The sequence below is a fragment of the Perna viridis genome, chromosome 8 (genome assembly GCF_037379345.1).
Source record: "Perna viridis isolate PV_CMFRI_1.1 ecotype Kerala chromosome 8, ASM3737934v1, whole genome shotgun sequence".
Classification (NCBI taxonomy): domain Eukaryota; kingdom Metazoa; phylum Mollusca; class Bivalvia; order Mytilida; family Mytilidae; genus Perna; species Perna viridis.
Window position 1 is genome coordinate 2,431,377 of NC_142452.1, and position 17,227 is coordinate 2,448,603.

Below are 17,227 nucleotides of genomic sequence, written 5' to 3' on the forward strand. Positions count from 1 at the left end.
TCCCTAAGATATAATATGAAATTGTCTCTGTCATGAGACAGTGCGGCTAACCAATAACATTGTCAGTTTATAACTCCTTTACCTCTTAGAGTTCCAGAAAAATATACCTTTTCTATAATTCCTTATAAGACTTTAACCTTTCTATTTTCATTTTGTTGCTTTGTTCAGCATATGACTCCATCCAGCATTCAACTACGTTTAGCATAAAAGTTTGTCCCTTTGTGCAGAAGTATAAATATTTGTGTGACATTAATTTGCAACAGTAGTTGACTCAAGCTGTGCCTTGCAATGCTCTTTCCTCAATATAAGTCATCATAATTTAATACTTGATAACTTTATTGATTATTCTCATGATTTTAGCCATAATGATTAATTATCAAAAGAATATTTTAATGCCTTACCCTACTAACATTAAAACATAAAAAAACTACACGGTGAACTTTTCTGAAAATTTATCTAATGATTAGCATATGAATAGTCCATAAAATATCAGTTTTGTACGAAAATTGAATAATGATTTTTTTTTTTTTTGCAAAATAGAGGTATTTATATAAGCCAATAGCTGAAAATTATTCCCTTCTTTTGTTATTTTAGTAAATTAAAAGCCTGGTTTCTCTTCTACAAAATGGAAAGAATAAAATTCGATATTAAATCTGATAAATTAATTCTTTTAAAGTGTATTTGACTTAGTACTCAGTTATTTATTTAAATCGATTGTCAGAATGACCATATATGGTGCAGTTTGGCCAATGATTCAGTTAAAACAAAAATAGCAATATTTTAGTCTTCATTGTCCAAAATTTTCTAAAATAATTGACCAATAATGCGCCACAGTTAGTGTAATATCATGTACAAATTTAATTATGGGAAGATTTTGGGGGTTCATTGGCCATAATCCTTTTATCAAATATGCACTGTCTGCATTTGTTTTTCATATATGTATGTATTAGCCGGACTTTGCTTCGAAAACCCTCTCTCAAAGCGACAATGGTCACTAATTTGATTCCTAATAGTTGAGCACATACCAGAAGGTCGATTCTGACATTTGACCAGACTTTTACAAAATGATTTGTGGCAATGAGGTAGCAAATTTCAAAATGCAAAACTACAAGATACACTGCCGTTGATGGCAAAATGAATAAAACTGGAGGGGGTCAGAAATTTTAGAAAGGGAAAGTTTCAAGCTAGGAAATTCAAAGAAAGGGTTCAACGCTATTATAAGATCATTTGCCTCCGATTTTGCACAAAATAACATAATTGTCCAATAGAGGAAGGAGGTCCCTTCTTTATGAAAAAAACTAACACTATAAAAACCGTCAAAAAATTTAAATCACTGAGAATAGACAAAAATACATTCGAATAAAACAAAATATATAATTAAACGCAAAATAAGTTCTGACAATCCAAACATGTCTGATTGAATGCTGAATAAATTTAGCCAGTTCTAAAATGTCTGAATAAACGCAAATTGAGTTTAGTCAGTCCAAAAACGTCTGATTAAACCCAAAATACGTTTAATCAGTCCAAATGTCTCTGATTCTACATTAAATAAGTTTAGACAGTCAAAAAGTGACTTACTCAGTCAAATTTTAATTTAGACAGTTGATACAAAATACTATACCAACTTCATCAGTCAAAATCAGTTCTTTCGTCAGTCATTATCAGTCATATATAGACTTTATCAGTTAGAAAACGACTGACTATGGTACGGACAGTCGTTTTTTTTGCACAGTAGTGAACGTGATAAATATAGTGTCTACCCATGGTAAAACAAGCATTAACCCGGCATCCAGGAATTATTTCTTTTCTAACATGACAAAAAATCATTTTGTAAGTAAGGCGCTCCTTAGGAAAACAACATATTTGACTCTTCCAATTACCTCTCCATATCATTTCTTTACAATAAAGTACAATTGTTTCAACTGTTTCGACAATAATATTTTCCATACATTTATATAGTTATTTTAAGAAATAGCCTTTATATTAAGAAAACGAAAAGTTGAACCGAATTTACAAATAAACAAAACAATGGAATTTTGTCATGACGTCACATCATGTCACGTAGATATAGGTCATTCGATCATATTGGAAATGCCGCACTAGGTCGATTAGGTTTGTCTTACAAAATGTTAACAAATCCCTGTCCTCTGATATACATTTCATTCTTTGTGAATGACATTTCAATGTTGATTTGCTAGCGTGATCATGTCCTTCAATGCATGTTTTGCCAAAATCACTGTGGCCAAAACCGTCGTTTTACATGCGTCATTGTATACAGCCAACTGGTATTATGTGTTCTTATTCAATGAATACAGTAAAAATCTCCCCTTTCATTAAAATGATTGCGTATGTGCGATTAGGATTTTAAGTTATTTAGAGACTTCCTTGTTTACAAAGCGAACGTGTCACGCCATGTTAGAATCCTAAACATAAATTTGATCAATCTGAGTGCAAAGATTTAGGTAATTATTCATAAAAGCTGGTGTGAAATCATGCCATACCTGGCGGTGTTACCAACACATCCGGAACTGGCGATTTACTGTAAAAAAGATAAAATGTCATAATAACATGTTAAGGGCGGGAATTCAATAACACTTATTTAGAATAGCATGATTAAAACAAGTACAAGTACTATCTTTAAAATTAATGTTGACGTACCTATGTTGTTATTTACTTAAATAGTATTATGTGCCAAAGTGCATTTCTTGCATTTTTTACTCTATATTTCACTTTGCTATGTGAATATTACATTAAGGAACATTTCATTTAGACAATAAGATAAATCTAAGACTAATATTTTAGGTGAGTACCTTTACTGTGTTTGTGTATTGATATTTAACTTTGTTTTTCAGGTTATTATCTGCTGGTCTATTACATTTCAGTAGTGGACAGGTAATTTTGGAAGCGTTCAGGTGTGGCAGTTTAATTGACGATGAGTTATTGTGGGTGTGTTTAATTTTAGAGTACTGATTGGCTTAGAGGTATGAGCATTTTGTTACTGTTGCAGAGTTTTCCCGCTCTATTTATTTTTCTTGTTGGCGTTGAATCTTTGCCTTTGAAATAGTCTTTGAAACATACTGTATATTGTACAAGTATTAGAATATTTGCTGTGGGATTTCTGAGATTGATTTTGAGGATATGGTACATAATAGTTATAGTATATAGTTTTGATGTATAGATTGGCAACCTGGTCCCATAGACAGGTAATTGAGTGTTTTGTGTTTATCTTGTACTTTTATATATTTTTTTGTATTGAGAGTTAAGCTATTAAGATTTCTAGTTTCCAAATTCGATTTTTGATATATTGCGAACGCATATTAGAATTACTCGTTATACTTGGTATAATGCATATTTCTGAGTAGAATGGCTAAGCTGTGTGTTTAATTATAGTAATGTGATTATGTTTTCTCTGTGTGACATATGTCTATTTGTCTATGTGTATTGTCTGATGTGATATAAAAATATATTATTATGTAATAGCAGGGTTGAACATTTAGAGTTCTAATAAAGTAAATAGTGACCTGATATCTTGGTATTTACAACCCCTATTACATATAGACAAGAGAATATTTAATTTTTTTTCTGAATTCAAACCTTAAACGTTCAGTTTTATTGTTTTCGAAGGATAGAGTGCACTTACTAATGTTTCAAAAGCGCAAATGCCGACTTTATGTTTTTTATACCAATAAAATAAATAACAATTAGTGGCTTCCATCAATTCCTCCTACGCCGCCTTGAGTTGTTTGAATATTTACAGTTAATATTTTAAAGTGAGTTAACATATGCTATTCTTGTTTAAGGGATCTAAATAGAGTAGTTTGTGTAGTTTATTTTTATGTGATTAAAAGAAATTGTGTTCACTCTGTTATCATAAATTTGTTACGTATTTTCGTCGGGTCCTTTCAGAACTTGCTTCAATATGTATTAATACTCTTTCCTATCCATTGTTTATTTTTCTCTGTATATTTTCCTGTTCTTTTGTTTAATACGACATTTGTTCTAAAAATGTTGTGATTTCATTTTCAAGTACCCCACTCGTTTATATCTTCGGTATTGCTAATTTTGCATAAAGTTATCCATTAAGAAGTGTCGATTGATCGCTCAATTAAGTAATGCACTAAGAACCAATAATTATTCTTATGAAAAAATAAGTTGTAAGTTTTCATGCATCACCTGTATTAAAACATTTGAACTAACAGTGTCATTTAAATAGTATGAAGTTTAAAAGCTCTTTAGTTAGGACATAAATCACAATTAACCCTCGTGATGAATTGTAAAATACGTCTTATCTGTTTAACATTAATTTGAATTGTTTAACATTGACCTGATTTATTTACGTTCACGATATACCTTTAAACACTTTATTAGTTTGCATATAAAGTTTAATTTTCAGTAGCGTTTAAATCGGTTATAAAATGTACATCACATGTGTGACACTCATACTGCATACAGTTCATAAAATTCATTTCTTATGTATTATAAACTTGGACATATTAACAAGAGGAATGAAAGAAAAACTGGCTCGGACGTCGCCCAGTATAAAAAGGTCCGAACCTGACAGCAGATCGGACACTCTGTTGTCTTGTAAGTATGTGGTGTCCCCAGATGGGAATCTTAGCACACTCACATCTGGTATGGAAAGTGCCCCGACCAATTCAACTAAAAGTACCCAATCAAAAGTTCAGTCTGCAGACCATGTATTCCAGTACAAAAATTCTGACTATTTTTAAAGTATCAAACCATGTTCCATCACTTTAAACGATACATTTGACTACAACGATGACGAACCACATTGTAACATATCAAAATGTGGTATAAAAAATTGCAAAACATGCAACATTCATATAACCGACCCTTACTTCTCCAGTTCCCTTACAAACAAACCTTTCCATACAAGAAGTCACGATGACTTAAGTTGCAAATCAACAAACTTAATATATGGATTCGAATGCAACTTATGTGGTTTAATATATGTCGGAGAAACGCAAGAACGATTGAATAAAAGAATTTGCGGTCATCGTTCGGGAATTAACACCACCAAATTCCCGACAATTTATAAACACTTTAATCAACAAAATCATTCAATCCTCTCCATGAAAGTTCGTATTTTAGAAAAAATTTACCATCCTACGAACAGTCCCGTTCTAAGTAAAAACTATCGTAGGGAAAGAGAGGAGTACTGGATATGCAGACTAGGTACTGCAATACCTTACGGATGCAATGACAACATCGTATTAGAATAAACTTTATTCCATACCTCTCACTCTACTACACTCCCTTTACAAAACATGTCTTGATACTCCTGTTTCTGACCCGACCTCATCATTATACAGACTTGTTGCCATCATTTTGGATATTGGTTTCCACAGACTCTTTAAACCAGTTTGTGTGAAAAGTCAAGATGAAGAAAAACGATCATTTCTTCCACTACCGTTTGTCAACAAAGGTATAGATGCAATTAATTTGGCCAACATCCTGCATCACAAAAACGTTACCAACAAAATTCCCCCATATTTCAAAGACAAATCCATACCAATTATTTCATATCCCTATACTTCACCCATCGCATCCAAAATTTTCAATTATGAAAGGCTACTGCAGAACCTCGAGATTGAGGACTTCAAGGCTAAACCACCTGACTGTTCTTGCAAAACCTCTCCATTCAAATATGGTCCTTCTGGTCACATCGTTACGGGAGATTTAACCATTATCGAAAACGAATCTCTGCGTAATATCCTTTCTAAAGGTCCCAAGTACCGTGAACCACGCTCCATAAATTAGAATTATAACTTTAAAGTTCTTATGGATGCCGTCGAGGACTATGCAAGAAAATGAATAAAACGAGAACAAGAAGACATTGATTCTCCGTCAGAGTGGTTGAAGGCCGTGAGGTCTTTAATTGTGAAGCGAATGAAAGTTTTAAGTAGGTAAATGAGTGCCAAGGCTACATCAGTTTTCAAAGACCCCGATGTAGCAAAAACATTGTCTACTATACATGACAAGTATGTTGTCGTACCAGCAGACAAAGCCCAAAACAACTTTGTTTTTGTCTGCAAAACGTTTTATATCCAATGTTTATTATCAGAGGTAGACGTAGAAAATAATAGCAGTGATAAGACCTACACTGCTACCACTCTCTCCAAAGAAGAGATTGTGGAAAACCATAAATCTGTACTATCCTCTTTTGGTCTCTCTACCAAGGACGATGATTGTCATTTACCGTCTATGTACTGGATTCCTAAACTTCACAAGAATCCATACAAACAACGTTTCATAGCTGGATCTGCAAAATGTACCACCAAACCTCTTCCAAAACTTTTAACTTCTATACTCACAACTGTAAAAGAGGGTCTACAGTCCTACCACAACACTTGTTACTCCCGTAGTGGTATTAATTCAATGTGGATCCTGACAAATTCGAAAGATGTTTTGGAGACAATCAGTTCAATACTATTATCTGAATATAATAGCATTAAAACCTATGATTTTTCAACACTGTATACTTCTATTCCCCATACTCAGTTAAAATCCCGACTTAAAAACATTATACATCGTTGTTTTTTCCAAAAAAGATGGTACACCTAGATACAAATATATAGTTCTTGGTAGAGATTCCTCATACTTTGTAGGAAATAATTCCAAATCATCTCCCAAATATACAGAGGAAGATGTTTACAAAATGCTGGAATTTTTAATCGATAACATATTTGTCCAGTGTGGTGGACGTGTTTTTCAACAAACGGTCGGCATTTCTGACTTATTCCTTCACTCTTATGAGGCTGACTTTTTAGCTGATCTGATCAGGAAGAAAGAATATTGTTTAGCTAGATCCTTCAATCTCAGTTTCCCCTATATAGATGACGTTGTATCTTTAAACAATCCTAATTTCGGGGATTTGATACATCGCATCTACCTCAAAGAACTTGAGATAAAGGATACTACAGACACTGTGAAGTCAGCCTCATACCTTGACCTACACTTAGAAATCGATGGAAAGGGAAAACTATTGACCAAACTTTACGACAAACGTGATGACATTTTATTCAGAATTGTCAACTTTCCTTTTATCTGTGGCAACATCCCTTCGGCTCCTGCGTTTGGAGTGTTCATATCACAACTCATACGTTATGACAGAGCTTGCCGAAACTACGCAGACTTTTTGTATCGCGCTAGAACTCTAACAAATAGGCTTCTGGAACAGGGTTATGTTGCTACAAGATTGAAGTCATCACTACAGAAGTTTTATGGTCGTCATCCTGAACTCGTGGTTCGTTATGGTGTATCCATCAACACAATGAAAACTGATTTATTCAACGGGTCATAGTTTTCCTTTCCTCATTTGTCTACCCCGGACTTGACTTTTTATGAGCAACTCGGCGGGTGTTTCTAGAAAAGCAGAGGACGCTTACCCTACCGGTGCACTTGGTCCATGCTCCCAGTTTTCAGTGGAGTCCGAGTTGCTCATTTGCTTTTGTTACTTTGTATGTATGATTTTAGTTACTTTATGTTCTTTGTTGTGTATGTCTGTTTTTCATGTCTGGTCTTTGTCCCCGGATTACATTCTTTTGATTACAGCTATAACCTTGGTTCCCTTGATTACTCTTTAACCAGAAGACATTGCTCTAGCTACAGGTACCGTTCAGTCTTTCTTTTTGCCGTAAATGAAATTTTACATACCTTCTCCAATATTGTTGAACAACTTTGTTGAGGTCTTTTTCCTTTCGTTCAGGAAATTTTTTCGAGTACATGTTGACAAACGTAACCGAATAATGTATAGCCAGTATTATGTTACACAGCTGCAGCTTCAAGCTTTAGACATAATAAACAAATCATCGAACTGGATTTGGATCACTCTGTCATTGATACCTAAGTATAAAAATAGAAGATGTGAAAGCCCCCACAATAAAGTGACACTATTAATAAAAGACGAGAATTCACATATTTCTGTCTACCTAAGACTGCTTCTTTTTATCTTGGCATTTGCACGAAGGGTTAAATCCAAATTCGACAGACTTTTATAGTTCGTTTATTTTGTTGTTGTATTTTCAATAGCGAAGGTTGAACACTCACAAACATGTTCAACCCCGCCACATACTTTATGTGCCAATCCCAAGCCATGACCCTGCAGTAAAGTGGATGACGTTGGTTTTTTTTATATGTTCAGGGTTTTTTCCTATTGATAAAGTCGGTTTTCGTTTATATATATATAGTTAGTTTCACTTCCTTTATTTTGGGGCCTTTTACTGCTCTCTTTATTGTATGGGTTTTGCCCATCATTGACGACCGAATGCTGAACTGTAGAAGTTTAATTGTTGTCGCTTGGTTTTTGGTGGATGATTGCCTTGTTGGCAATCATTTAACATCTCCAATTTGTAAATTTGCGTAAAAAAAATAACACTGAATATAATTAAAAACAACAACGGCAACTACTGGACTATATGTTCCTGATTTGTGCAGAAGGGTAATATATCATCTGTTGAATCATAATGCAAAGTTTAGATAGTTTTATCTGATATATTGAAAACAAAAATCAATAATAAATTGTCGGTAACGTCCTATATGTTGACCTGGTAATCAAACTTTTACTTCAAGTAAAATTCTTAGAATTATTATTACTTAAAATATCATCAATTCGTTTGCTTGAAACATGTAAAAACTATAAAATGAAAGAAATAAAGACAATTTTCATTATTCACTTCCTTGTTAATATAGAAAATTCTCAGAGATTTTGAACAGTTAACTCAGTTACTTGCAAAATCTTACCAATTTTATTCATTCTAAAATAACAGCTTCATACGTCCCTTTATTTAAAATCACTTATAAGTTTTTTTTTTTTTATAATCAAAGTACACACACTTCACTTGCTAAATACAATGTACAAATACCCCTATATATATCTATATCTATGTATCTATATAAATACTTATAGACTTAAAAGAAAACCTATCTATCGATCGAGGTGACATATGCATATACGTCATTTAAACTGTAAAGTTTTGTTTTGTTGTAAAGTAACACCGACAGAGATTCAACATATTTCATACTTAGTATAATAGATGATTTAAAGATGTAAATGAGCTAACTTAGTGGCACCCTTGTTTGAAACATGCAAAAACATACCGTGGATTATCTCTCGCAAGAATCTAATAATTATAATCTTTTTTCATTAATATAGAATGCCTAAAATTCCTATAATGTTTTAATCCAATTAATTCGATGAGGTTACCCCCTTTAAAACACGTAACAACTATGCAATATTCGTGAAATGGAACATCCTATATCAAAGTTCTATACTCTAAAGATCCTATAATATTTTATCAAAATTTATCGAACGCTTTATGAGTAGATACAAAGACGGGTTAATAAAGGGACAGATAGGTGGACAAAGAAGATGATTTTTCCACAGCATTATACAGAATAAATACCTAAAATATGCACTATTTGATAAACTCTATTGTTTTGAAAGAAAGTACAATAATATAATAAACTTGTTGTGTATATAATATACCTAACAAAATCGTTTATCACAAAGGTTGTAAATTTTGAAGTAGGTCTCTTTAACACACATTTTGTTTCATTTTGTTTATAACTCTGCTTAGAGTAACATAACTGTAAAATGCATCAAGGTGTTTTACCCATATGTTTTGGCTATGGAGGGTATGGCTTTAAACCCCCCTCCCCGAAAACATATAGATCACTCCTCCTTTTTGCAATTTTGATATATAGGAGTGGTATTTTTTTTTATTTAACAACCACTTTGTCAATGCCATTGCTGGTGGACTCTGCAAGGGTATACATTTTATTATTGATAATTACAGATATTCAAAGTATCACAAAATGCAAAACCACATAATCACTGAAGCATCATTTCCTGTATTGTACCTGCTAGAACTTCTTGATGCTGGATTTGGATTCCTATTTTGCGAGTTTTGGTTTTGTGTACTTGTATAAATTGTATGCAATTTTATTTTTTGTATAAAGATCTTCCTACGTATTATGTCAAATGCAGCATATAAGAGACTATACTATTTATTTAACCACGTGTACAGCATACCGACATTAGCAATATCAATATGAGTAATATTTTTGTATTTTATTCAAATTGTATGCAACTGTTTCAATTATCTCTAAAAGTATAACTAACAGCTCTTACTTCATGAAAGTATTACTTATGCAGCAGTCATGTTTAATTATGTATAGTCTATAGCCATACATAACAGGGTATTCAGTCAGTTTATTGGTACACATATCAGAGTACATCAATTCGGGATCTCATTAACGTCGAAAACAACAATTGAAGGAGGTGTAGTATACCTATCAATCAATTTAAAGAATATATCAACGACAAAGTCCTTCATGCTAGAACACTGAGTGATTATGACACGTCAGTTAAAAGGCACACTTCAAGGTTGATCTTACCATAACATGGACCGTTTTCCGTTTTAGTCATCATGCAAATTCAAATAGAATAGAAATATTTCCAAAGAACAAATACTGTTTGATATTGCGTAAAATCATTAACTTAAATCGTTTAAAAAAACAACTTTGACATAAACTAAATATGGTATAATAAAATATTTTTACCTGAAAAAATGTGATAGTTGGCGGGAAAATGCTTTGAGTTTTTACCTGTTTTAAAACAACAAAATGAAAGTTCGGTGACCCCATATTTATTTTTTTAAAATATTACAGAATGTCAAATCAGTATTTTATTTCAATATGTACGAAAATTTTTTTATATTTTTGTTTTAAATTAATCGCAAAATATTTCGTCTTCGTTGACTTATGTTCTATCTTCTAAAGTATGTTTATCAAACATAACCTTTAGACAAAAAATGAGATATGATCCAACTTTGACACACTACTTCAGTTATTGATTACATTTAACATCAACCTTAACAAAGTCGGTTTTCCTTACAGTTCTGCCTACCTGTGTATATATACCAGTGAGATGGTAATTAAGCCCAATCAATTATAAGGAATTAGATGTTGGATATTTTTTTTGTTGTTTTTAAACTTTGGAGTGAATATTTTGTTCATTTAAGACAAACCATATTGGTTCACATAATATAACATATATACGTTTGTAGACTGCTACCATACTCTTTAAAGAAAAGAGAGTTGAAACACACAAATCTTTTTTTTTCTGTGTCTCTGCGAAAGACGATGCTTGTGATCTTACGTCGAAATATTATATTCCAAAACACTATACAAAAATCCATCTACCAAACGCTTCATATCTGGATCTGCAAAATGCACTAGCAAACCTCTTTCAAAACTATTAACTTCCATACTTACATCTGTCAGAGAAAGTCAGTCTTACTTCGACACTTCGATACCCTCGAAGTGGTATTGATTCCATGTGAATCCTGAAAAATTCTAGAGATCTCCTGGAAACTCTCAATGATAGGTTAATATCGGTGTAAAATATCACCAAAACCTATGTTTTTCAACTCATTATACGACTATTTCCCATACTCAGTTGAAATCATGACAATGAATCATTATACATTGTTATTACTGATAGGGAAAACCTGGTACAAAATTCGGGACATCCAATACAATAAATGGTGCATTTTGTTTCTTCGGTTCTTCTTATATCCAATATATATATATATATATATATATAACAAAATCAACTTAATCAACTTTTATGACGTTTGTTCCCGTGATAATAGTAAAACAAATTCTCTGAGGAAGGTGGGTACACCACGTTGGAAATATATGTTAATTTTTATATGTATAACTAAATATATAGAAAACGACAACAAAAACAAAACAAAGTCGGGGTATACATTTACAGAACTACTCGTAACTGCTATTAATCTTATAGGTTACTTTTAACATAACGAGTTTTGATAACATTTTTTTAAGAGCTGAAACATGACTACTTTACAGTCATTGCGGAATTTGTTGTCATGAAAACCATAAATAAATGCATTAACAACATGGTTAACAGCAAACGTTTTCTGTATAACAAATAGGACTGACATCGGAACATATCTTGATATAGTATCAAATGTAAATATTCCTTCTAGAAGATTTTCAGTCAAACTTGGAAAATAACTCAGAACATAAAATACACTTATTGATATGACAATTTTTGTTATCTTTAAATTTTTCACATCTAAAAATGTTCTTTGGTCTTTACTTTTCTTTTCTCTCTTTTCGATGTTATCGTGCATGGCGCTCGAAGGATCATAATGTGTTACAGTAGATATACGTGATATGATTTTCTCGCTTCGATACATGTAACTGTTCTTCCCTGTAAAACTGCTGTCAGAATGACAAGCAAAGACAGTCAAATTTTCTTTACCGCCTCTCCGTTTATTCAAATCATGAGTTTCTGAAAATCTTTTCTTGAATCCATAATGTTTGTAAACCACGTGACCTATTAAAGAATAAAGTATAATCAAAACTACCATGACAAGAACAACTAAAATCAGAATCACTCCATTGTATATTGTCGGAATGGTGGTATAAATGAATTCATCAGATATTGTACAATCATATCCTGTATGATTATTGCCCAGGTTGACTTCATGTATCCCTCTTATTACCATATTTGGACCTGACGCAATTGCAGATATGACACTGATGAAACATATTGAACCTCTCATTGAGCGGACAGTCATCTGCATATGCAATGGTTTACATACACGCATAAATCTATCTACTGTCATTAAAAGAATCATGCATCCGGAATTAAATCCTAAAAAATAGTTCAATGTTCTGAAAATTTTGCAAACCCATTTTTCTCTAAAGTTAAATCGGTTACTCATGTCATAAATCTCAAACGGTAACGTAATTGCACATAAGAGAAAGTCATATGTAGCTAACGTTATTATAATAGTTCTATGAACACTCGGTTTATGTTTTAACATATAAACAACAAATACTAAAGCATTTCCAGGACATCCGATGATAGACAAGATTCCCATAAAAAGCATCGGTGCAATCACAGTGTCATCAGTGTAATTATGAATTCGCGTATGATTCGATGCATTATAATTTGCTACCCCACTAAGCGCAGACCAGTTAGCAGCAAGCAGATGATTCTCTGTCGACATTTTGAACGAGAATGCCTAGATGTAGTACGGTGGTAAAATAATGCATGACACATTCTATTAGGAAGTAAACATTAAAAAAACAGATCTTTTAAAGTCATGCTCCATCGAAGCAATACTATCATTGTAGGCATTTTTTACATGATAATCTACTTAACAAAACTTTGTTAACGTTTAAACCTAATTCCGGCACGTGAGAAGATCATAATTAATATCTTTGCCAACCTTTTATATGTAACTTTTTCGCGTGATGACAGAAATTCCGTTACTTTTGTTTAATATTGTCACGGTGATAATGTTTACGTTACACATTTAAACAGAAGAAAAAGAAATTAATGAAAAAAAGATTGTGTCATATTTATTCCAACTGTATTTCAATTTGTCTCATTTAAATTCATTACAGAAAGTTAGATAATGTTAAATAAAAGATTCAATAAAATGTGAAATGTTGTGTTGTCAAAACGGCTACAGACAGCAGAAAGACGGTGCAAATCGCCAAGGAGTAAATTGGCTAAGGTAGGCGTTTTTACTGGTAACAGAGATAACGGAAGTTCCTCCGTGCATTACTGAGTGAACAGGGAGCCCGATTCTCAAATACGTTAATCCGCATGTAATTAAGTCACCCTGGGAACAGAGGACGAGAAATTCCGACTGGTACCAGTCGTGAACCTCTTCTTACATACATGTACATATTAGATAACCTCCATGAACAGTCTCGTAAATGTGTGTACAAGTAAAGATGCAAAAATATTAATAATATTCTTCACGTATCATACAGTAATAATGTTTCTCAACTTCTTACATCTTGTGTCAAAATTTGCATCTACATTAAAAAGGATTCGACCATGAACAACAATAGACTATCTAGCATTGTAGAAAACTAAACGAATTAATTAATATCTTATAACAGTTTGACTCTGGATAACTCGCTGACTCTAAGTATATGCAAATGAAATACAACAGAAATTTAGGTTTCAAGTGGTAATGTCGAGCTACATACTCACACTCTAACCCAAGTACAACAAGGCTTTGTACTGTTCCGAACGGTACGCATGACTGACCACTCTGAAAATTTGTGGACGTAACGCTAAAATAGTCGATTTAACACTTAACCTGACGTGATGCATCTGATTGCAAATGTAATTCAAGGTATTCGAAATATTTCTGTCCCCTTTCTTAATGTTCTATCTCCTAGATATAAACTGGTTATTTTAAAGAACTTACCATGTATCGGAAACTCTTGCAACGGGGTATCGATTATATATTTCCCTTAAGTGTTAGGGTTAGTTCAATTTCTGATCTTGCAGTCACTGTGTTCCTTTTTCTAGGTCTGTCACTACATAGCTCCTTGATCTAATCAATGTTTTCTTGCTTTTACTTTTAACTTTGGCATACCGCCTCTTGCGACCAACCCCCAAGTGCCCAACATTTGACAAAATATTTCATGTGTGTACTTCCATGAATTATTATATACGAATTTCTTCATCATGCTTCTAGGAGGACATAATTTTCTATTTGACAGCTTTATTTTGACAAAAGTTGACCTACTACATAGTGCCTTCTGGCGGACTGGTGCGGGCCCAAAAGTCACATTTCAGAAGTACAATAAAGCCGTAAATGCCACGTACATGTATATACGATAATAAAAATTCCAATTGTTGATTTTAAGAGTAACGCCATGTATGAGCTTTTCATATATGTTTGCGTAGTTTATATACCCATTTAATACAGAAAACCCCTGTGCACTGCCCTTGACGGAGACAAACTAGCGTTCCATAGTTTACCTATACAGTAATATTATTGCAAATGTTGAAGGTGATTTAACCTATGAATATAATTTCATACAAAGTGGTTACAAGTAAAAATGATTCATTTTCATGAACTTTAAAACATGAACAAAATAAAACCCTCAATTTGAAGAGTGAAGCAGTTAAGTTACCGAGATTTATAAACAGAACTGACAGAATCCACAAAATGATCCTTTTCCAGCTCGAACTTGAACCGAAGTACACTGAATCAAGCTGAGGGATCAGTCGATATTGCACGCTCTCCTCACTTCTTTCTTTGTGAGCATTCCGTGTTATTCGGGTTGAAAATGTTGAATTGCATGCATTTCATTTTTGAGAACCTTTTGCCATTCATGAACGCTGACTATCACGTAAACATTATAATAGCTGTTTGATACCGGACACAACTCCGGACAGAAATGAAGTTGACCATAATTGTTTTTATTCCATAAATTTATTTTTGGAGCACCAAAAGTGCTCCAATTGTACATTCGTACCGTTTTCATAATATAATCCACCAGTTTTATGCAGTACTTACTTAAACTGAAACTCATAACTTTATAATGGGGACATATTTTTAGGAATTAATCAATTCCATACACAGTACTAAAATAAGTGACAAATATTTGACGTTATTGTACATTGATCGTTGAAGGGTTTTATTCAATTCGCCGCTGACTTCCCTACCATCCGGAATAAGCATTGTATATCCTAATACGCAATATACATTATTCTTTCATAACCCTTGAAACAGTTCAATAGTTTCCATTAGCATTAGTTCCTGAATCTGGTAGTATATGGGAAATTTTTTCATACAACCTTAATTAAAAAATGTTAGGCATATTGTTAGATTGTAACAAATGTATACAGATATCTAGTTCAATGCATATTGAGGGGCTCTGGTATGCTTATCAGCAGAAAACTTCTGATAAGACACAGGAATCATTTTAATGTTGGGCATCGTTGCTTTTAAAATATTAAATGATAAAATCTTATTTCAATATATTATTTTATCGGCAGGGTTGGATGCAAATATTGGGTTTCATTTATTTTCCTGGGTATCGATTTTCGTAGTATCAGGATTAAAGACATTTGTTGAATACTCTAACTCGTAGTCGATAAAATAATATAAGAAAAACACATCGACTTTTTTCATCATTTACGGTAAATTATCAATGAAGAAAAACTATTATGATCAAGATTTTAATTTCGAATGAGTTATGTATGATCCATCCGTTAGTGAATAAGATCTCCCGTTTTCATTTCCCGAATTACTACTGAAAGTTTCGATTCGACAAAATTCTTGCAAATGAACACTGGAGATGCCATTACTAGTATGGGAAACGGAAAGTTTACTGCACACTTCTTTTGCAACAGCCGTTATTAGTGGAAAGACAAAAAAGGCCAATAATAGACTCAAGGCTTCACGTGTCTAGTTAAGAGTAATCAAGGGAACCAAGGTTACAGCGGTAATCAAAAGAATGTAATCCATGGACAAAGACCAGACATGGAAAACAGACATACACAACAAAGAACATAAAGTACCTAAAATCATACATTCAAAGTAACAAAAGCAAATGAGCAACTCGGAGTCCATTAAAAACTGGAAGAATGGACCAGGTGCACCGGTAGGGTAAGCGTCCTCTGCTTTTCTAGACTAGAAATACCCGCCAAGTTGCTCATTCAAAGTCAAGTCCGGGGTAGACAAACGAGGAAAAGAAAACTATGACACATTGAACAATTGGTATTCGATTTAAATAAATTATCAAAGTGGCATGATGTCGACCATTCAAGATCCCCAGTGTCACTACAACGATACCGATAAAACTTGCAGCACGGGGGTTATTCTGCAATCCAAATGAAAGCATGAACGTCTTTTAATAATGAAATTTAATAACTAAAATTATAAACCTCTTTATTTCAAATGTAGACTTTTGAAAAGATACTGACAATAGTATTTGCATGGAGGATGACATATATTCCGTTTCTGTTCGACTTTGTAGCACTGACTTTAAACTAACGGGGATATATATTGAAGATGTAATGCTGAAAATGTCCAAAACAGCTGATGTCACAGCTTGTTGTTTGTTTTTTTTTAAAGATAAGGTATCAGCAAAAATATGACTTGAAATATATGATACTTTCAGACAATTTCAGGTTTAAAAGTCATTTTATCTGTCATAGACAGGGGCTTTAGGAATCGACAGAGATAAATTCAACAGAGATGTTTCCTTACCAATTCTATGAGCAATTGATTAAAAAATCCATGGAATGTATGTAAATTCTTTGACGGATATGAACTGTCAAAAAGTCGATTATTGTATTGATAAAATGGAAAAGTTATTCAGCATGGTAGAAAGAAAGGCCTTAATT

General features: G+C 33.0%; 2 protein-coding genes across 7 annotated transcripts in view; both read right to left on the reverse strand.

Annotated features, from left to right (window-relative positions):
* The window catches only part of LOC148608926 (caspase-7-like), a 52,667-nt gene that overhangs the window by 14,857 nt on the left and 20,583 nt on the right, over nucleotides 1-17,227 (reverse strand). For 2 of the 6 annotated variants that reach the window (XM_088596463.1, XM_088596462.1), the window contains exon 1: nucleotides 7,678-7,865. Coding sequence is in view for 4 of the 6 variants with exons in the window: in XM_088596457.1 (XP_088452583.1) it covers nucleotides 2,502-2,539; nucleotides 7,678-7,748 (109 nt within the window). In the remaining 2 variants the exon portion in view is untranslated. Of the gene's footprint in view, nucleotides 1-2,501; nucleotides 2,540-7,677; nucleotides 7,867-7,952; nucleotides 8,091-8,763; nucleotides 8,920-17,227 lie in introns of those variants that run through there. The other 4 variants (XM_088596457.1, XM_088596461.1, XM_088596458.1 and 1 more) reach the window with 4 other exon arrangements.
* On the reverse strand, nucleotides 11,793-12,950 carry LOC148608927 (uncharacterized). Its single transcript, XM_088596464.1, has one exon. It carries the CDS (start codon nucleotides 12,948-12,950, stop codon nucleotides 11,841-11,843), a length of 1,110 nt encoding a protein of 369 aa, XP_088452590.1. The 3' UTR covers nucleotides 11,793-11,840.

Bases quoted from the DNA above. Each gene is read 5' to 3' on its own strand.
- LOC148608927 (XM_088596464.1), bottom strand. From the start codon at position 12,950: ATGCTTTTTATGGGAATCTTGTCTATCATCGGATGTCCTGGAAATGCT.